A 22,243-nucleotide genomic window follows, 5' to 3' on the forward strand; every position below is an offset into this window, starting at 1 on the left:
ATATATATATATATATATATATATATATATATATATATATATATATATATACACATACAACAGCAGAAGGCTTTGTTCTTTTTCCTCCTCATGGAGGAGCTTCGACAAAAATCACAAGCAGGACAGACCTAAGCAGATGGCATATTGTACTTTTTACATGAATTACAAAGACGTCAGTAGACAATGGACAACTAAATAATAGCATATGGTATTTGAACTTTGCAAAACAGCATCATAAGCTATGGATTCAGAACCAGAATTTGATTTAAAAATAAAAATGAGCAACTCAGAACACCAAGCTGTGGTTCAATATTTGGAACTGATTAAAGGTGGAAGAAAGCACATCCCTGCTGATACAGTATATGAAATGTTGCGAGATCATATCCCCATTCCATAGTAAGGAAATGGGCTGCATTGTGGTTAGACAACAGATGTCTTATGACCAAAGTGTATGTTTTTAACCTGATTGAAATTTATTCCATTGATATGCATTGGTGCATATGTTGTCATAATATACTGGAGTGAGTCAATAAATTCTGCCACTTTTTGTGCACAGTCGAGGCACGTGTCAGAGCGAGAACATAAAAACGGATCAGGACACAACATAACAAAAAGAATGGCAGAAAGACAGAAAGAGAGGAGGGAAGCACACCAACAGCAGGGTAGAGAAACAAAATAGAGGGAGACCTGGACAAATAAAGGGTGTGGGAAAAATGAGGGCTTGGTTAGGAGAAAAGGGTGAACAAGTTAGATACAAAAGCAAACTCTCAGGAAAGGTGGAAAGAGGTGGGCTTGTGGAGGGTTAATGGAGGTAGAAAATATTGTGATTTTGGATAGGGGAGAGGGGGTGGGGGTGGGGGGGGGGAGGTTATCTGAGATGGTGGTGGATAGCTGTCTTGAAGATCGAGATGTAAGAGTGAGATTGAAGGTGTGTTCTCCACAGCTCGAATAAGCACACAAAGAGCTGACGCTGGTCATTTTCCAACATAATCCCCAAGGAGTGCGATGCTCATTTTTTGTTCCATCGCAATGCCAACAAAATAGAACTCTTTCTGATTGATGAAGAAGCCTTCTTGACATCCTTGTGCTCCATGAAGTGCTTGCCACTTTGGGCCTCATTCAAGGGCCCACACATAATTTACGTGGATGGGGCAATGTACGGACTGTGTGGGTGTGTGGGACAACTTCCCACTTAAGTTTTTGACAAGAAATCCCAACGACATCTTTAAATATGGTGTCACGATTTGTGAAGGTGGTCAGAGTGTGTTGCACTGGTCATAGTGGGGCAACTTAGCATAACAATTGTGCATTTTGTGAGGAAAGCACCAAATTTGGTACACTAGTAGCCTATCATATTATGGACAGATTTGGATATTGGGCCATCTCAAATTCAGCCGCTGATGGCTGTGGCAGCCATTTTCCACTGCCATCAAAAATTTGAGATGGCCCAATATCCAAATCTGTTCAAAATATGATAGGCTACTAGTGTGCCAAATTTGGTGCTTTCCTCACAAAATGCACAATTGTTATGCTATATTTAGCCAAGTTGCCCCACTATCAGTCTTCTTAGAATGAAATAAAAAGGGAATTGTTCAAGTCTTAGAACACCATCATTATGATTTTGTCAACAGACTGCTGGAGCTTAAACTTCTTCATACAAAGACATGACAAAAGTAAATAGACACCTTAAATTTCTTCATTTCATCTGTATAAAGCAAGTTTTACTCAGTGATTTGTCATAATATTCAACAACTTATTTGCAGAAATGGGTTCCTGGGTCGTGTATGACAATTAACTCTGCCTCAAACCCAAGGAGCAAATGACCTTTGCAATTTTCAAAGAGGACAAATTATTGGCCATTTGGAAGGTGGAGTCAGCCAGCATCAGAGAGCTCAGAATCTTGGCATTCCACTTTCTACAGTCAATCAGGTGATTGTGCAATTCACCAGCGAAGGCAAGGAATCCACAGCTTCCCGTGCTAGTCAATCTGGACAATCAGAAAGGTGTCTTCGAGCTGTCAAGCGGTCCATTGAGAAAACTCCCTGTTGCAAGGCAGCAGATGTTGCAGAGGAGGTCCAAGTTAGCTCAAGAACTGCCGTGTGGTACCATCATCAATTGGGCTACTATGGGAGAGCAGCTAGAATAAAACCTCTTCTTAGACCAGCCAACATTCAAAGGAGAAAGAAGTGGGCTGACGAGATGGCCACCAGACCCTTGGAGTTTTGGGAAACTGTCATTTTTTCAGATGAGTCTCAATTTGCTCAATTTTCTGACAGTGGACACGTATGGGACAGGAGATTTCCCAGTCAAGAGTTCTCTTTGAACAGATTGCAGACAAATGTCAAACACTGTGGTTTTTCAGTGATGGTGTGGGGAGCAATCTGGAGCACTGGCCGGTCAGAACTTGTGGAGTGTGTTGGCAACAATACTACGATATACTTTTCTATCCTTGAAGATGGACTTCTCCCAGTCTTCTCCACTGGTCAGATGGTCAAAAACAACACTGTTCATTGAAGATGGAGCTCCATGCCACAATGCAAAAAAGACCAAAGAATGGCAGGAGAGAAATGGGATCAAGTGGCTTCCATGGCCAAGTCAGTCTCCTGACATGAATCCCATTGGACACCTCTGGGCCATATTGGATCAAGCTGTGCAGAAAAAGTCCAGGAAACCAACATCACAGGCAGAATTGCTAAACCATTTGCGTGAAGTCTGGGCAGAAATCCCACAAGAGAAAATTTCAGAACTCGTTAGTTCTATGCCTGAAAGAGCAAAAGCGTTGAAATCTGCAAATGGCAAGTCCACCAAATACGAGTGTATGTATTAAAATGGATCAAATGTTCTTCAAATGTTAAATAAATAAATTCAAAAAAAATCATGGGGTCTATTTACTTCTGTCATGTCTTTGTAGATGTTAGATGCTTCCACTCAATGATTTGTTGGAACACGAATGCAATACAATCTCTGATTCTGGTTCCCATTGGAACACTGATGTCTCATCCCCAGTCACAATAATGCAAGAAGTCCTCACATTCATCATGGAAACACTGGAGTAAGGCCGTATTGGTTTCCAAAGTGGATAGATGGCCTGGACCACAAGCAAGAGGTTATGGTCATCTCTCGATCCTTTGACACTCACTGCCTGGTATCCAGCCTTGATTTCAAAGTGGTCTTCCTATGATATTCAGAGCCCCCTGCTCAAGTGGTTGGCTGATTTCCTCTGTGGAACTTCAGCCTAAAGGGAAAGATCAAAGGCAGCATGTTACGACCCACATTATTTTTGGTTTACAGTGCCTTCAGAAAGTAATCACACCCCTTGACTTTTTCACATTTTGTTACAGCCTGAATTTACAATGGATTATATATAAATTTTTTGTCACCAATCCACACAAAATACCACATCATGACAAACAAAGTGAAAACATGTTTTGAGGAATTTTTACAAATCTATCTAAAATGAGATAGAGAGATATCGAATTTACATAAGTATTCAGCATCCAGAGTCAACACTTCGTAGAAGCGCCTTTGGCAGCGATAACACCTTCGAGTCTTCTTGGGTATGTCTGTATCAGCTTTGCACATCTGGATGTGGGGAGTTTCTCCCATTCTTCAATGCAGATTTTCTCAAGCTGTCAAGTTGGATGGGGAGCGTCGGTGAACAGCAATCTTCAAGTCTTTCCACAGATTCTCAATGGGATTCAAGTCTGGACTTTGGCTGGGCCACTCAAGGACTTTCACATTGTTGTTCTGAATCAAATAACTGACCAAATACAGCACTGGAGTATCAGGAGGAACCCGAATAGACAAATATGGAGTCATCAGGAGGAACCTGGATAGGATTCATGTTTCAGATGTGACTCTTCTAAACTCAAACCCATCCAGGTGCAGCCAAGTGAACATTACAAAAAAAACTATTCGCAAGACTGACCCCTCCACAGCCAAAGGAAAGGAAAAGGAAAGGAGGAGAGATGGAGGACAAAAAGAAACCATGCACACCAACATAAGAAAACACACTCACACATACCAAAAGAAAGCATACAAAAGCCACACCACAAATGTTGGTTTGGTTCTATGCTTGGGGTCATTGTCCTGTTGGAATGTAAATCTTCATCACAGTTTAAAGGGTCCTTTGCACTCTGAAGCAGGTTCTCCTCAAGAATTTGCCTGTATATGGTTCCATTCATTGTTCCCTTTATCCTTACAAGTCTCCCGATCCTTGCCATTAAAAATCATCCCCATAGCATGATGCTGCCACGAGCATGCTTCACGGTAGGGGTGGATTTAGGTGGGTGATTAGCTGTGCTCAGTTTCCACCAGAAATCAGTGACAAAAAAACAGAAAAAGTCGATTTAATTAATTTCAAATTCAGGCTGTAACACAACAAAATGTGACAAAAGTCAAGGGGTGTGAATACTTTCTGAAGGAACTGTATATCAGTGGTCAATCTGATTCGCTTGAAAATATCACAGTTATCATTTTGTAGAATACTGTACTCCACTCTGTGTAGCGATACATCACTTGTGAAATGCCAGCCACTGCTGAATCCCTTTCGTGAGACCTCTACAAGTGTCATTATTTACAAGTGACTGTTCGGCGGTGTATTGGTTCAGTATGATATCAATGCTTGTATATACAGTACTTGTGATTTAATATGGAACTTTTTGTTTTGGTTATTTTTTCACAAGACTAATGCTTGTTGAGGTGAGATGTTTATTCTAAAAGGTGCGTAGTTATAATATTGTAGGTATATTTCAAACTGTGACGAAAGGTATTGTGAGGACAACTTCAAGATATCAAACCATCTTGTATTAACAAGCAATTTTCAGTGGCTTCTGGTCAGAGAACCATCTTGCAACTATGAGCAGTTTGTAGAAGGAGGGACTTTGTGATTATGATTCTTTTGAATACATATATGAAGGGTAACGCAATAAGTGTGTGGGAAGAAGAATAGCCAGTCATCAGTTGATTGCTACATACAGTATCGTGCTGGTCTGCTTCGTGTATCTGGATAGCTCGTGCATCTGAACGTATATGAGGTGAGATGAAAACAGTGGGTCCAGTTTAAGTGGGTGAAAACAAAGCCTCCCACACCATTGATATCTCAAGACATGAAGCAGATTTTTAAACACTTTCACTCTCCAAAAAGTGGAAAGTGGGAGGGTTGTAAACCTAATATCTTGTCCTGCCCTCTCCCATCCCAGATCACACACATTCCTCAAGAAACCCTCACATGCTTACTCTCCTAAAATCCAGGCAGGTTGCTAACCTGCAAACATTGGTCTCCTTCATCTTCCGATTGTGGAAATGTGTTACTATGTCTGTCATTTCATTCTCCTTATTGCAATCTTTCAAATGCACTGCCCATCACCAACTCTTGCACATCAAAAAATTCTTCCGTACATGCTGAATCTTTCCTATTCTGTTCTGTTCTTCCATGGTCCAAGGTTACTCATTCTTGTGTTATTCTTCATATTTATTCCTCCCAACCTGCATGACACTTTGAAAGTGTCATTGGTTGTGGACAATCGTGTGCACGGTACTTTGGCTGATGTCACTTTCATTGGCAATGTCATCTAACGTCATTCATTTCATCACAATGGAGGAGTTTGTCAACAATGCCGATTTTCTGTGTAGACAAGGCCTCCTTGGTCTCCCAAGATGCTGTTCGTCACGCACGCTTTGTCTGCCTTCTTCAAGCTTTTCACCTGCCTGTACACATTTATTCGTTCCAGACATGAAGCGCCATTCTTTACACTCAATTGTCTGTAAATTTAAATTGCACTCACACTTTCCACCCATAGAAAACGGATAGCTGCTGGTTGTACCTCGCGTGCACTACTTTCCAAAAGCGCCACCATCTTGGTCAGGTGTTTCAGAGTTGCCAATCTGCCAGCACATATTATTGTCCAATGAGCACATTGATATATGGGTGCCAACCTACATTGCTGGATGGAAACAGGCATGCATATCATCAAGTGTGTGTTGCTGGAATGAGAAATGGTACAATTTATTGACTCACCTTCATATATCAATGGAATAAATTTGAAAAGGGTCAAATGAAAATATGTATGGAGGCAAGTCGACATATTTACCACTCTGGACAAGACCAGAGAAGAGAGATTACTTATCGATATGAAAAGAGCCGCAACTCCACCTGGACCATACACCAAACCATCAAAAGGGTTGGGAGGCCAACCAAAGGGAATGGGGGTAGAGGGGATGCATAAAAATTGGCTGAGGGCATGGCCGTTCCGCTGATTCGGTGCAAGAATTTGAAATTTGTTCAGGTTGCCGGTAATAGCTCACCTATTCTTCATGAAGGACACGCGGGATATTTAAGGTTCACCAACTAATGCTGGGATACGGGATGCCAGTTTATCATCATCCATGCGAGGGACGGCACACACATTGATGAATCACCCTGCCTGTGAAACACCAGGATCACAGTTTATATCTGGGTTGGGATTCAAACCCAGTCAAGACAGCTTAGAGGAGAGTGTGCGTACCTCTAAAGCCATCGGGTCAGCACCAAGATGACTTGGTAGGAAACATCCATGATCCCACAGGAAAATTAAAATGTTGAATTAAAATAAATAAATAAATAAATAAATAAATAAATAAAAAGGGACAATGTTACACGACCAGTAATTGTGTCAAACAGTTGAATACAAAGTTGACCGCTTAAAGGAGTACTCCAACGAATTACCTGGAGACTAAAAGATTTTTGGGCAACAATTACAGGAAGCTTTAATGTCGGCGTTGTCGTAGCAGAAAGACGGTTCGGGTCTTTCTCCACGTGAGTTGATGCCTGAGGGATCACAAAAAAGCGAAAAAAGAAAAACAATTAGAATTGTTCAAAGAAAAACATGTTCTATCAAGTGTGTGCGTGTGTGAGTACCCAAGTGTAAATGTACGAGTTATTAAAAACCATGAAAGTTCAAATGGATCTCCATCGTTATTTGGATGAGAAGGCAAACCAAACGCATTTCCATTTTAATTATGTGGTCAAACAGGTTACCTTTGATAAAATGCATGTCAAATTTCCTTCCAGATGAAATGGAAATGTTTATTCTGCATCTGAAAATGTATTCGCAAAAGATAATCTGGGAATACGTTTTTGGAAAACCATTTCAACAAAAAATAAAAATCGGATTTAATTCATCCGAGCACTTCATGCAGTTGAATCACTCAACTTGAGTGACGAATTCAGATGAAGTACGATCTTGAAAATGTCAGACATCATTCAGCTTTTGTTTAAAAAAAAAATTTTGTTCGTCGTTCTTCAGTTAATTATTATTTTTGTATGCACTGTCGAGGCTCGTATGAGAGCTAACACACAACGCACAGCGAGGGGGGCATGAGACAAGAGGGGTAGGAGTGGGAAGGAAAAAACAGTGGGGAACAGAGACATTAGGAGATCTGTGGAAGGGAGACGGATGGGGTGGGTTACCCAGGGTAAACAAGATGGACACAACAGGGACTTTCAGGAAGGAAGGCAGGGAATTTGAAGGAGCTGGGTTTGGGGTGGATTAGCAGCGGTAGAAAAGATTGTGGTTTTGGATGGGGGAAGATAAGAGGTGGTGGTGAACGGCTGTTTTGAAGACCTGGAGGGAAGAGTGGGATTGAAGAGAGTGTGGGAGTTTGTTCCAAAGGTGGGAAAATAGAGGAATGAAAGTCAAGGTGAGCAGTGATTCTTAATTTTAGTCGTTTTACCAGAAGAGGTTTGCTGGCGGACCTTGAGCACACTGCGGAAATATGGGGGGGGGGCCGGAGAAGAAACGGTTGAAGACAGAAAAACCACCGACCTGAGAGAGTGAGAGACACAAAGACTCAGCCTCATCACGGGAGAAACCAATGATCCTAAATGCCTTGGTATCCACAAACTAAAGCCGAGAAATTTGGGAGGCAGGAGCTCCAGCACAGAGGGGAGAGAAGTACTCCATTAGGCTGCAGCCAAAAGCTTTGTATGTGGTCATGTGGTCAGGAGCTCAGGAGTGCCAAGGGAGAACTGCACACGATGGAGGACGCCAAGTCGGTGACTGGCTTTGGAGGCCAGATGGAAATGTGTCTTTCCTCAGAAAGATCATGGCAGATAGCAAGACCCATAAGCTTGAATGAAAGGAATTCTTCAAGACGATTGGTGAGAAAGTAGATGGGAGGGGGGGGGGGATATCAGATGCTCCTTTCGGAGAGACATGGTGAGAGCGTGAGATTTGTCAGGATTGAAAGACATGTTCCACGTGTTGGGCAAGCTTGTGATTTTATCCAGATCTGCAGAGTGTGAATAGGCTGCTGCTTGCCAGTCTGAGCAATGACAGATGGTACAGCAGAGGGTGGAGTCATCAGCAAAGAGATGGAGAGGATGTCACAGAGAATCAGAGATGTCATTGATAAAGACCAGAAAAAGAACAGGGCCCAGAACACTGCCCTTGAGGAACTCCAGCCTGGACAGGATGAGGTGATGTGAGAACTCTATTAAGGGCCACACGTTGGCTGCAACAGGAGAGGAAGTCTGCAAACCATGAATAGAGATGTCCTTGGACACCTCAGGAGAGTGTTTGGTGAACAGCGCAGGGTGCCAGACTGTGTCAAAAGCACGCGGTATGTCTTGGAAAATGGCTATGATTTCATGTCTGGCATTGAGGATCTCCATCCATTGTTGGGAGAGCAGAAGCAGAATATCCTGGATAGAGGGACCTGGTCTAAATCCAAATTGATGATCGGAAATCAAGCCATTTGAGAAGAGGAAGGATTTAATGTTTGAAGCGATGATGGATTCCATAACCTTGCTGATGATTGGCAGAAGGCAGATTGGTCTGTTGTTGCAAGGATCTCTTTTTGCACCTTTTTTATGCAGGGCAGTAATGTTTGCTGATTTCCAAGCAGATGGCAGATAACCTTGAGCAAATGAGAGGGTGAATGGAACAGAGAGAGGGTGAACAAAAGCAGCAAGGCAGGTTTTTAGGACACATGGGCTGATGCCGTCTGGACTGGTTGCAGAATCTGAATCATGGTTTGACAGCAAACTCTCCACTTTGTCAAAAGAAAAGGACACAGAGTCCAGGAACAGCTTGGTGTGACTGGGTAAGGTGGGTACAGAAAGCAATGGGTTTGGAACACAAAATTTAGTAGGAAACACAGAATTTAGGCATTCAGTCTTTTCATGGGCAGTGTCAGCTGTGCGGTCATTTGAGTTGAGGGAGGGGATGGAGGGGGAACATACACCAGAAACAGATTTGATTCGACGCCACCAGGATTTGAAGGAGGGAGACCTGTATGAGAGTTCAGACTTGAGATTAGAAAAATGTTGTTTTCTGGCTCTCTTCAGTGTAGACACACACTTGTTCCGAGCTTTGTGGAAGGAACTGAGATTGCCTTCAGTTGGATTTGCTTTCCATGAGGCGAAGGCAAGTTGTTCCAGGACAACTGCCTCGCCACAAGCTTCAGTGTTCCATGGGAGGGAGGAAGGAAAGGAAACTGAAGACGAGATGGGATAAATCTGTGCATGAGAGAGAGCAAGTTTCGTTGAAAGAATTCCCAGGATGAGTTGATGTCGGAGGAAGTCGAGATGGAAGACCAGTCCAGAAGTTTGATGGCTGCTCGAAGACCCTGCCAGTTGGCCTGAGTGAAATGTCAACTCGACGACGCTGAGGTGGTTCTCTAATCACAGCCATTGATGTCCACTTTGACGAGCATGTTGTCAGATGAACCGATTGGAACGGAGGAAGAACAGCAGATATTTTCAGGGAAATTGGTCAAAATCAGATCCAGAAGAGAGGGGGTACCATTGGTTGAGATCCGGGTCAGGAAGTTGACAGATTGTGTCAGTCCCAATGTGTCAGAAGTATTTTGCTGAAGTGCCATGGCAGGTGAGAGAGGTACCCACACCCAGCCAACTGGCATGATGACAATTGAAGTCACCACATATGAGGAAGAGAGAGTTGGGATGAGAGGATAAAAGCTGGTCCATGTTTTCGGATAGTGAGGTGTAAATGGAGTCATCACTGTTTGGGGGGCGGTACGGCACACATATAAAAATGAGGTGGGAGTGGAGGGGAAGCCGTAGCCAGTGGTATTCCTGGGGGTGTGGGAAAGAGGGCAGTGCACGGAGAGTGAGGAATGGAGTCTTTGATGAAGAGAGCGCCTCCGCTGCCAGGACGAGGCCCAGGTTTGTCATACCGGAGGAGTGAGTAACCAGGGAGAGATACTCGTGAGTCAGAGACGTCTTGAAGGAGGAAAGTTTCTGTTCAGCAGATTATGTCTGATTTGTCAGTGGCAACCTGTATGGAAAGATGTCAGGTTTGAGCAAAGGCCCTTGATGTTTGATGTCCACACTGTTAAGGAAGAGGGAGGGAAGGAGGTTTTGTGTGCAGTGGATGGGAGGGGAGGGGGAGGGTAAGGTAGGACAAGGGAGGAGGGGGAAGGAAAGGAGAGTTGTTGAAAGAGTGTGGGGATTGCAGAAGAGCTCGGGGAGAGGGCCGGATGAGGAGAAGAGGCTCGGTGGTGATGGGTTGAGGTACAGTGGGGAGTAATAAGAGAGGGGGCAGAGGGCAGTTGAAGATTGGAGGTGGTGTGATGAGATGAAAGAGAGAGGGTGGGGAAGGAGGCAGTTTTGTGGATGTGAGGGGGCAACTTTGGGAAGGGGGAGTGAGGGGGAAGATTGGAGGGAGAAGAATGTGAAGGTTACTTTGAGAAGGAGGGGAGATGAGAGCAGGCATGGCCAAAGTGCAGGAGGGTGATGGGAGAGGTGGTGAGAGGGGAACTTGGTTGAGGTATGGTGAAGAAGGGAGCGGTACAAGATTTTAATGGTGAAGCTTTACATAAATCATCACATGCACGATATGAACACGGGGTGCTGACATAATGAGCCAGTGGGTCAGCTGGGAACATAATCAGGCCAATCAATTTATGAACCGTGGGTTCAGGTGGGAACATTGTCAGGCCAACCCAATCATGATCTCACAATTGAGCTGGTAACATCAGGCTAACCCATTCATGATTCACGGGTCCATCTCGGTACATTGCCAGGTTAACCAAATCACGAACTAGGGGTTCAAGCTGGTCATGTTAACAAGACGACCAAATCCTGAACCAGGAATTTTGCTGGGAACATTATTGGGCCAACCCATTAATGATACAGTAGTTCAGGTGGGATCACCGTCAGGCCAACCCAATCATGATCCAGTGGATGAGCTGGGAACATCAACAGAGCAACCCACTCATGATTTAAGGGTTCAGCTGGGAATATTATCAGGCCAACTCATTTATGAACCAGGGGTTCAACAGGGAATGTTATCATGCCAACTCAGTCATGAACTGCGGGTTCAGTTGGTCCAGGAACGTTTCCAAGCAGGGCTGCGAGTCAATTGCTTTCATGGACCACCAAAGATGGAGATGCTCTTCAGGACCAACAAAGGCCTAAATTTAATGTGCTCTTCAACAATGGTCCAAATCATATATCTTGACCGTGAACCCAAATACGAGAGCTATCTTGAAATGGAATGTGTACATCAGAACCCCCACATTCATGATCAAAACTTACTTTTATTTTCAACAAGTTCCTTTTCTTTCCTGAAGTACATTAATTTTGGAAAAGTAATTTGCTGACCCACTGTTTGGCACATGTATTTATGAAAAAGGTGTATGGAGGATAAGAGGAGGGAAGGGTTTGCAGAGCTTGGGTAGTGGCTAAATTGGAAAAGAAAGAAAGAGAAGGAGGGGAGGAGAGTGTAAAAGAAGACAAGAAGCAAAAGGTAGTTTGCAGGAGAAAAGAGCAAGGGAGGGAAGGGGAAAGGCACGTTTGTGCCATTTTATCACTTGGGAGGATGGGAAGGGAGGACTTTTTCCAGCACTCTAATCCAAATATCCAACAAGATGAAGTGTGCACCTCAGTCAACTCAACCTTTGTATTAAACATTTCCTACAATGTAAATTACAACCCCGGTTGTCTCATTCACCTGCATTGTTGCTTCACGTTTCGAAGAAACAAAAACCCATGCCATACCACAAGGCTAAAGAAAGGGTTTCCTGGGTGGTTTTGCCATGTCACAACAATACAAGTGACTCCATATTTTCAAACGACTGAAAATTAATTTTGGTAAAATAAGTGCACAAAGTGCGATAAAACAAATAAATAAGTCGGTGCAATGATTTTATCAAAAATAATCTCAAAGATTATTCCAAATTAGAGAGTCCATGGAACACCTTACCCCACACAGTGTTCAAATTATATAATTCAATCGAAATAAAATGATGATTTAAAAGGTCGTAACAAAAAAGAAAAAAAAAATCCAGAAGATTACAACTGTAAATGCTCATACACCACCTTATTTAACAAGTTATATTAGCTATTCGTACCTCTTCTTTGTGTCCTTTATGACATCCTTAAAAACAGGAAGTTTCCTGTTTGGAATGATTTTCAATTGTACTTGATTGCCAGAGACACACACACATTGTAAAACAATTATCTCGCTCCTCCGTGCAGATGTGTGATTGGGACAAATTCAGAGGCAAAGTACTCTTAAACTACAGATTCATTTTCCGATTCATGTTCTGATTTGTGTTGAAAATATAACATCTATTGAAATGAAGTTGTTCCTCAATCATAAACTGACGTTTGTAGACAGAGAGACAGACAAGACAGAGACAAATTTAACAAATTGCTTAACCTCACTCCCTGCTTCACGTGCATTGGGTAATGACATGCAGAAGGCATATGAAAGCCTGAAATGAGGAAGATAAGACGACGGACACCGATAGACGATTCCACAATCACAGGTAAAAGTGTTTTTAGGAGGAATGAGCTCATTATAAATGAAAATAATTTACATTTAATATTTGGGAGTCATTACTACACTGGTTCAACAAATAGTGTAGGCATATTTGTCATGAAAAAAAGGATTCGTGTATTCTTTTGTTAAAAGCAAAAACTCACTTGATTTTGTTAGATGATACTATAAACATGAAAAAAAATTAGGGTGGCATTTTTTCTGAGCATTCTAACGGCCTGAAATCCAAGATGGCCACCACCGTAGCAAAACGCCCTAAATTTGACACTAAAATTAAGTTAATGCGGTTTAAATTTTTTTTTCAGCATGAACTGCTTGGAACCACTCTCAACAAGACCCGAACCATTTTGTTTTGCTATCACCGCAAAATCTTCCGGAAAACTGTCTCGCCGTATAATAGGATAATGCATAGAGGATTTTCCGGGAAAGGCTTGGATGTGGTGGAGCTTAATTAATTAATCGTTAGATCATGCCATAATCACTGTGAATGAGTTTGGCTTGGAACTTGTATATAGAGGTGACTATAATAATAACTTTCACCTGACTACTAATCTTTTTATTTTGCACAATTTGAGACAGAGGCTGCCTTTTTATTTCAACATGGCGGCCAGAAAATTGACGTTCGAATCCAGTCATCGGCAGCAGTTTGTTCGCTTTGTGTTAAGGTTCCACTTGTGCATTTTATGGTGTACCAACATATTATTTTCTTCTTTTGCAGGCTGCACGTACCCACAGCAACCATAACCCATGATAACATAGCTTCGAGACCTTGGATTAACCAAAATGGCAGAGTCTTCATCTAACAAGAAGTCAAAAACGGTGGATTTTGAACTATGCTTTATTTGCCAGTTGAGCAGCAAGCAAACAGATTATACAAACGATGTGCTTCGTCCTTCTTTGCCTTCAGTAGAGAAAGTAATTACAACAACTGATGTTCGATGTTCATATGGGGAAACAAAATTCTCTGCATTAAAGAATCACATAAAAGGTTTGTCTGCCCATGAACTGTTATAGAATATGTGTTTCATACCACAAGACATGTTATAAGGATCTCACAAATAAAACATGCATTGAACGAGCAAAGACCAGATATGAGAAAGGACAAGCGACAGGCAGCGTCAGTGATGTAAAACAGAAGACAATAGGACGACTGCCAAAATCTGCTGCTGCATCTACAAGTGGTTCCACATCACAGCGATCTACCAGGCTTTCCACAAGTCAGGCTTTCGACCAAGGAGATGTGTGTCATTTGTCAGGAAGACAAAGCAGACAAATTGCACGATGTCTCAACTGAAAACATGGGAGCTCAGCTCAAAGCCATTGGTCAACAAACAGACAGAAAACTTTTGAAAGTCAGACTGAGCAATGTTGTAGGCTCACCCGATCTTCTTACAGCAGTTGCTGAGGACATGAAGTATCACCTTCTGTGCTTAGGCCATGCAAAACGAGACATAGAAAAAGCTAACAGACCTCCAAAACAGCATGTTCATTTTGCACAGTTAGTGTCTGACCTGGAGATGCTCGACATGGTGGAAACTGAAATGAATGACACATCTAACAGTTCAGCTTTGAATATAAACAACATTGAACAATCATATGTTGGTTTGCAAGAAGCCAATGGGTTCCCTTTACTCGACAATCCGCGATACAAACCATACTTAAAGCAACTGATTTTGGACAACATCGCTGATGTGCACTTCACCAGGCCTCCAGACAAAACCAAACCTGAGCAAGTACTTTCTACAAAAGCCAAGGAAACCCTGTTAGCTGGTGTGTTGGCCACCGATACAAAAGACCTAAGAGAAGATGTGAAAGTCCTTCTGAAAGCAGCTAAAATACTGAGAAGAGACATTGCAAGCGCAACCCCGTGGAAATTCGAAGGAACATTTGATAATTATGAACCACCTGCTTTGCTTCAACTCTTCTGCAAGCATGCTATCCAAGGTTTATATCAGGTTAAAACAATCAGCAGGGCCGAATCTATGAACCAAAGTGCATCTGTGCTGGCACAACATTTCGTATGTGCATTCAAGTCTGATCGGCAGGTCACCTATGAAACAAAGCATGAAGTCGCTTTCAAACATCGCACTGAGACTCCCCTTAACGTCGGCTTAGCTCTGGATGTGCACAAAAACACCAGGTCCAAGGCCCTTGTGGAGACATTAGGCAAACTAGACCTCACCGTCCCATACAACAAGGTAATGGAAATAGAGACTGCAGTCGCAAATGTTGTTCTTGAAAGGACGAAATCCACGGGAGGAATTTATCGGCCACCTTGGTTGGTTAACGACATGTTTGTTTGGTTTGCACTGGACAACATAGATTTTCTCGAATCCACGCCTTGTGGCATGAACACACTCCATGGTACTGCCACCGCTGTATATCAGACTGCATCTGACAAATCCCCAGCAACACCACTTGATATCAATCAGTCATCAAGGTCTCGAACATTAGAGGAGGCTGTTCCATGTGAAATATTATCAGGTGACAAACCAATACCAACAAACAAAAAGTGTGTTTGTACACTGAATTCCTGCAAGTCCAGCTCACAGCAAAACAAAGAGAAGGATATGGCATGGATTATTGGCTGTTTGGACTTCAAAGAAAGTGAAGTAAAAGTAAAATCAAGCTCTACTTCTCCAGGAACATGGGGCACCTTCAACTCTCTGTTGTCTTCATCTGGTTCCAACACAAACATTGCCCTTGTGCCACCACTAATACGATTGCCACCAACACAGTCTGGCACCCTGTTCACAGGTCTGATGAGAGCACGTGCGATCGCCACACATGCCATGGGACCAGAATCTATCACAATCGTGACTCTTGATCTTCAGCTATACGACATGGCCATGAAGTTGTGGATGGAGCGTGAGGACATCAAGAAGCAGTTCTTGTTTCGACCTGGCGAGCTGCACATCGTCTTCTGGGCACTGGCTGCCTTGGGTAAATATGTGGAAGGGAGTGGTATTGACCACGCATGGGTCGAAGCTGGACTTTACTGACCTACAACCATAACACAAATACTCAACGGAAAAAACATGTATCGAGCACTGGAAGCTCATATAGTTACCTTGCTTGCTTTGTACAGTTTGTACTTCCGAAAGTTCCTGCAACTTCAGCCTGATGAAGAAGTTTTCTTGAAGGAAACATCCACTCTTTTGGGAGAAGCCTATCAGCAAGACATCAAAACAGACTCAGGAAGCAGACACAAACTCAGTGATGCTGTTCCAAAAACAATCGAAATGTTCGAATCCAGAGACATCTTCCAAAAGATCAAACAATCTGAAGGCACTACAAACAAGATTCAGCGTATCATCGGAAACTACATGAAGCAGTTCGACACCATCCTCCAATTTGTTCGAGCCACCAGACAACGAGACCTATTGCTGCACATGCAGAGTCTGGAATCACTCATGAAGTACTTCTTTGCCAATGATCATTTAAACTATGCACGCCTTCTACCACTGTACATTTCTACAATGCAACAAACAGAAAAGCAGCATCCTGAGATCTAGGCTGAGTTCATGAAAGGGAACTTCTGCATCACCAAAGGTGTTGCTGGATTCACATCAATAGGCCCAGACCATGGGATTGAACAAGAGAATCATGAACTCAAGGTTATTGAAGGCATAGTCGGAATCACACAGAATGAAAAGTCACTGGACAAGTACTTTCTTATTGCACCTGAACTCTCAAACTTATAACATGAATTTGAGAAAAAGCACTTCACTGGCAGCAAGGCGAAGAGAACATAGCACCATGAGCTCACAGGGGGAAAGCTCTCCTGAATAACACAAAATGCTGTCAAACTCAGTGCAGTATTTCACACGCATGGAAACCCATTTGAATCCGCTGATGAGGATGAGATCTACAACCTGCTCACCCAAGCAGTTATGAATGAAACTGATACCAATGACATCCTTCGGCGTGATGAGATTGGGCAACAGATGTTTGAAGGTTTTGTCACCGAACGCCTAACGGAAGGAAAACTTTCTGTGTGGGACAAAATGACCAAAAATAAACTGGGTACCTTCAAAAGTGCCAATGCAATGAAAGAAATCCGAATGGGAGACAAGGTGATCAAAATCAAAGAAGAGCGAGGACTGTTGCAAAGTCCTCATTAACCTCCGCCATCTTCGAAGATGGATGGAGGTTACTGTTTTCACCCCTTTCTGTTTTTTGTTTGTTTGTGAACAGTATTACGGAAAAACTCCTCGACGGATTTCGACGAAACTTGGTGGGGGGGGTTAGGTATGGTCCAAGGATCATGCCATTAAATTTTGGACTTGGTCCCCCCCCCAAAAAAAATTGTTAGAGAAAATGTTTTTTTTTTTCATTTCTACATGTTTTAAGTGATTCCCAACCCCCCCCCCCCCAAAAAAAAATAGAGAAAAAACTTTTTTTTTTTTGCATTTCTACATGTTTTAAGTGATTTCCAGTCCCCCCCACCAAAAAGATTGTTAGAGAAAATTTTTTTTTTGCATTTCTACATGTTTTAAGTGATTTTCAACCCTCCCCCAAAAAATTGTTACCTCCTCCCAAAAATAGAGAATTTTTTTTTTGCATATCTACATGTTTTAAGTGATTTCCAACCCCCCCAAAAATTGTTAGAGAAAAAAATTTTTTTTTTGCATTTCTGCATGTTTTCAGTGATTTCCAACCTCCCCCCCAAAAAAAATTGTTACCCCCCCAAAAATAGAGAATTTTTTTTGCATTTCTACATGTTTTAAGTGATTTCCACCCCCCCCCCCAAAAAAAAGAAATTGTAAGAGAAAAAAAAAATTTGCAACTTTTTTTGAACAAAATTTCGATTTTTTTTTGCATTTCTACATGTTTTAAGTGATTTCCAACCCCCCCCCTCCCCCTAAAAAAAATGTTGGAGAAAAGAACTATAACTCTGTCAGCACTGTTGACATCATATTTAATGAATAAGATACAAGGTTCACTTGAGTGACCCAGCAGTATTGGCGGCGGAGGTTTTGCACTCTCCCGAGTGTTCCCCCTCGAGTTGTCATTGTTATTTCAAGAAGTCGACCAGAGCTGAATCTCAAGGAATGCATTGGAACTTATGAGTTTGGTGTGGTGCCTCGATCACTATTTGCTTCAGATGGATCCCTCCTGCTGGCATACGATAAGGCATCAATACTTCATCATCTTGAGAAGCTGGACAGTAACACACAGGTTCAAGCTGACAGAAATGAGGCAACTGGAAGTGAGCCATCTGATAACCAAGCAATCCAAGTACCCTTGCAGGTGGCATACACAGCAGTGGAACATACAAATGTTGACCCAACAGATGAATCGTCAGCACACCGAGTGATCATTATTGATGGCATAGCTGTGGTAAATTCAGTTAGCAAAACGGAACAAATGAAAACATGCCAAGACTTTGCAGATGCCTTTCTCCAGATAATCTGTAACATGGCAGCACAATATGAGGAGGTCAGATTGGTGTTCGACCAGTTCATCAAAACATCGCTCAAGGAACAGAAGAGGACAAAGAGGACCAAGGGAAAGTCAACAAATTACCACGTGAAAGACAACACTTTAATCCAAAATATTTCCCTGAAGGACTTCTTATCAGATATCCGCACCAAAGCAGAACTGACCGAGTATTTGGCTGACAAAGTTGTATGTCACAGCAAGAGCTCCAACAACAGAATGAAAAAACTTATGGTGACCTCAGGAACACAAACCAAGGGCAATGTTGATATCCCAGACTCGTTCCTCACTCACAGCCAAGAAGAGGCAGACACTTTGCTTGTACTGTATGCTCTAACTGTTCTCAATAAAGCAGAACTTGTTGTCAGTTCCCCAGACACAGACGTCTTGTTGTTGCTTGTCTACATGTATCCAAACTTACCGACGTCCACAAATTTCTTTACAGGAAAGGGCAGGCTGAAGAGGAACATTTCTGTGTGGAGCATATACAACAACTTAGGACCAAAGCACGCTTCTGCACCGTTAGGTTTTCATGCTCTGACAGGTTCCGATATGTCTGGTAGATTTGCTGGCAGAACCAAAGACTCGTGCTTCAAGGCATTTATGTCTTGTGATGATGAAATCCTGGATGCACTTGCAATGCTCAGGAATGACATTGATCTGCCCGCTGATGTATGATCTCAGTTGGAACGCTTTGTCTGTAGTTTGTATCAATCCAAAATCGACACAAAAAAGTGAATGAGGTCCGTTGGTTCCTCTACTCAAATCGTGCAGCCGAAGGAGAAAACCTCGCACCAACTTCTGGCTCACTGGACTTGCACATTCGTCGGGAACATTACATATCCATGATTTGGAGAAAAGCTTGTGAAACTCACCCGTGCTTCCCAGCACCAACTGCATTTGGTTGGACATTTGATGCAGGTTCAAGTCACTTCTCTCCAGTTCGCTGTTTGAATCCACCAGCTCCTGAAGCAGTATTGCACCTCATAAAGTGCGGGTGAAAACGTGGATGCGAAGGAAGGTGCAGCTGTCGCAAGAACAATATCCCACGTACGGAAGTTTGTGGTTGCTGGGTTTTCAGCTGCAACAACAAAACTGTCCAACCAGGTATAAATGAAGACTGTGAAGATTGAGGTGTTACTTTCTATGACATTCACAAAATAATAATTCACTTGATATCCATTGTAAAAACAACTAAATGAAAGCCAGGCATTTAATCAGTATGACTTTTTGCATCTTCCTGTTTAAACGATTTAAGAGATTGAACACTGTATTGAACAGTAATTCAAGTATTTAATTTTATTTAGATATGTTTGTTGGTTTGTTAATTATGTATTCTTTGTGAAAAATACATGTCTTTAAATAGGTAGAGAGTTGGTTTGTAATTACAAAATCCTGTTGGCTTGGTAATGCATGCAAAGGGAGAAGGTATAGCTTACATTGCAGGTGCGCGGTGGCCATTTTGGAATTTGGCATGTAGATCATACATATAACATAAATTTGATGATTCCATTAGATTCCTGGTCTCAGAAAACATATTTAGAGACTTCATTTGTAATTGTATCACATGTATTCGCGAAGATATCGCATTATTAGTGTTCGGCGGCCATTTTGGAGCCATCTTGGATTTCATACCCTTAGAATGTTCAGAAAAAATGCCACCCTAATTTTTTTTTAAAGCTTATGATACCTTCTTACAAAATCAAGTGAGTTTTTGCTTTTAACAAAAAAAATACACGAAATTGCAAATATGCCTAAACGAAAAGTCCTTTTGAATTCACCAAAACAAACTAAAGCGTTGGACGAGTCACTGGCCATCAATCTTTTTTTTTAGCCCCCAAATGGGGATATATTTTCACTCCACACCCCCTGGCAAATTAAGATAAAACCATTAAATTCCCATTTTGCCAACCTGTATAACTAGACCGGTCGCCACAATCTTTGGATCTTTCCTCGGTCGGCCCTTCTTCTTCAGTGCACTCCCATCTTCTCCTTCCGTCTTTTTACGAGGTACAGGTGGAGGCACATGTCCTTTCACTCCCACCGCTGCCCGGTCATCACTGTCGCTGCTGCTTTCTCTCTGTGGCCGTACACTGACCACCAAACTTGCCGCTGCACTCTCCACTCGTCCACCCACCACGCTTGGCGTAACGGTGCTTACTCCTTCGACCAAAGGAGTCGCCGTTTCTCTGGTAGATCTTCAATATGGTCGGTGTGAGGTAAAAGGATTATTACACAAGTAAAACATGGAAAGGATAGATTATCATGCTGTGAATAACACATCAACATTAGGAGGCAAGTGGCTGGCAAAGGGGGGAGGGGGAGGGGTGTCACACATATGGGGGTGGGAGGTGGGTGAGGAAAGATAGCGGCGAAAGTCACATCGGAAACAAGTTTGAAGGCAAAGAAGTAGCAGACAAAACAAAACCTGATAGAAAATGATGAAGTAAAGGGTACTCACTTTTCAGCAACTGCAGCAGGACCTGCATTGACCGTGACATTCGTCACAGAGCTTTGTTGTTGTGTTGTTGTTGTAGGTGCAATGGGTGAGGGTGATGCTGGGACTTTAGGTCGTTCAGTAAAGCGTGAATCCAGTGCCCGCATTGGTTCCAGCTTTGAGGGAGACATTGGTATGGGGGAAGGTAGCGCCTCCCTCTCAGGACTGCATTTCAGAAAAGAGTGGGGGTAGAGGAAAGAAAAGAAACTGGTGCTTTGCCAACTTAATGGGGAAGACATTGCTAGGCAAAATTAAGTACCGTGTTTGTGTTGTGTACCATCTCTGACAGCAAGGCTGCATTTCCACGAGTGAATGCAATACGACACAAATGCACATATACAAGCAAAACACAAACAATTCCATGCACCAATACAACACAATGGTACAAACCTGTCAACAGCACAAGTCTGATGGTTTGACAAAGCAATTTGACATGGCATTGTATCATGTTTTCACGTGAGAATAATATGAACATTGGAGATTTCCCATTAACATATCTGCACTAGTTAGTACAACAGAAAATACAATAAATAAAAATAAAAAGTGGAACAATTCATAGACTTGGTGTTACATTAAGGGGTATTTATTTATTATATACACTTTGGCCTTGGAGAAGGGAGTTGTCAGGGACAGGAGAAACAGGTAGGGGGTCACTATTCTCTAATTGCTTATGCACACATCTTCTGCAGACAGTTATGATGGGATTTCAATGATATTATTAATAAACAATAATTTCATGACAGAACAACTAAAAAAAAAAAAACATGGCATCACAGTTTCTCCCCCTCCCCCAACCACTCACTCCTACCCCTCCCATCCCTTCCATCCATGGGTGGGGGTTTCCACACAAAGCAATACAGATAATCTAATCTAATCTAATGTGCTAATCCAACTTAAACTCCACCAGACTTTTCACTCAAAAGAAAGAAGGGTTTGATACAAGCAATGTATAACCATAAATGTCACCGATCAAAAATGGCAAAACCAAAAAGATGTTCACCAAGAACACAATATCTATACAATAAGTCGTCGACTTACGACAGATGCGACTTACGACTGATCGACTTTACGACCACTACCGCGATATGTACTGTATGTCTGGCCACGACTGCTCCGCGAGTGTGAGTGTGTTAGCGTGGTCTCGGTATAGCGCAGTTTATCCGCAGCGCAGCAAGTACTGGCTGGTTCAAAAGATTCAGGAAAAGATTCCAAATTCATAATGTTCGAGTGACTGGAGAAGCAGCGAGTGCAGATGAGGAAGGAGCTCGTGAGTTTGTGAGTTTGTTGAAAGTCTGGATGAAATAATTATGCAAGAGGGGTAACATTTTTTGTATTTTTTAAATTTAGTACGTTTTGTAACTGCTGTAAAATGTTTTCTATTTTTTGTATGTTTTTGCAAATATTAAACCAATTGTACTGTAGTATGCAGAGTTTGACTTAAACCTGACAGACGTAAAAACGTTATACAGTAACAATAAAAATGGTTTTTATAACCATGGTTATAACAATAATGACC

General features: G+C 42.3%; 2 protein-coding genes across 7 annotated transcripts in view; one reads left to right on the forward strand and one right to left on the reverse strand.

Annotated features, from left to right (window-relative positions):
* The window catches only part of HIRA (histone cell cycle regulator), a 264,562-nt gene that overhangs the window by 165,654 nt on the left and 76,665 nt on the right, over positions 1-22,243 (reverse strand). For all 6 annotated transcript variants that reach the window (XM_085864316.1, XM_085864313.1, XM_085864312.1 and 3 more), the window contains 3 exons: positions 20,692-20,892; positions 20,143-20,428; positions 6,707-6,808 (listed from right to left, as the gene is read on the reverse strand). In XM_085864316.1, coding sequence (XP_085720442.1) covers positions 6,707-6,808; positions 20,143-20,428; positions 20,692-20,892 — 589 coding nt within the window. The remainder of the gene's footprint in view (positions 1-6,706; positions 6,809-20,142; positions 20,429-20,691; positions 20,893-22,243) is intronic.
* On the forward strand, positions 13,923-16,399 carry LOC147008937 (uncharacterized). Its single transcript, XM_085864318.1, has one exon. It carries the CDS (start codon positions 14,027-14,029, stop codon positions 15,788-15,790), a length of 1,764 nt encoding a protein of 587 aa, XP_085720444.1. The 5' UTR covers positions 13,923-14,026; the 3' UTR covers positions 15,791-16,399.

The sequence above is a fragment of the Eptatretus burgeri genome, chromosome 18, assembly GCF_056783735.1.
Source record: "Eptatretus burgeri isolate ZD-2024b chromosome 18, Ebu_testis_v1, whole genome shotgun sequence".
Taxonomy (NCBI): Eukaryota; Metazoa; Chordata; class Myxini; order Myxiniformes; family Myxinidae; genus Eptatretus; species Eptatretus burgeri.

Excerpts from the sequence above, each read along its gene's own strand:
- LOC147008937 (XM_085864318.1), top strand. The coding sequence starts at position 14,027 with ATGTGTGTCATTTGTCAGGAAGACAAAGCAGACAAATTGCACGATGTC.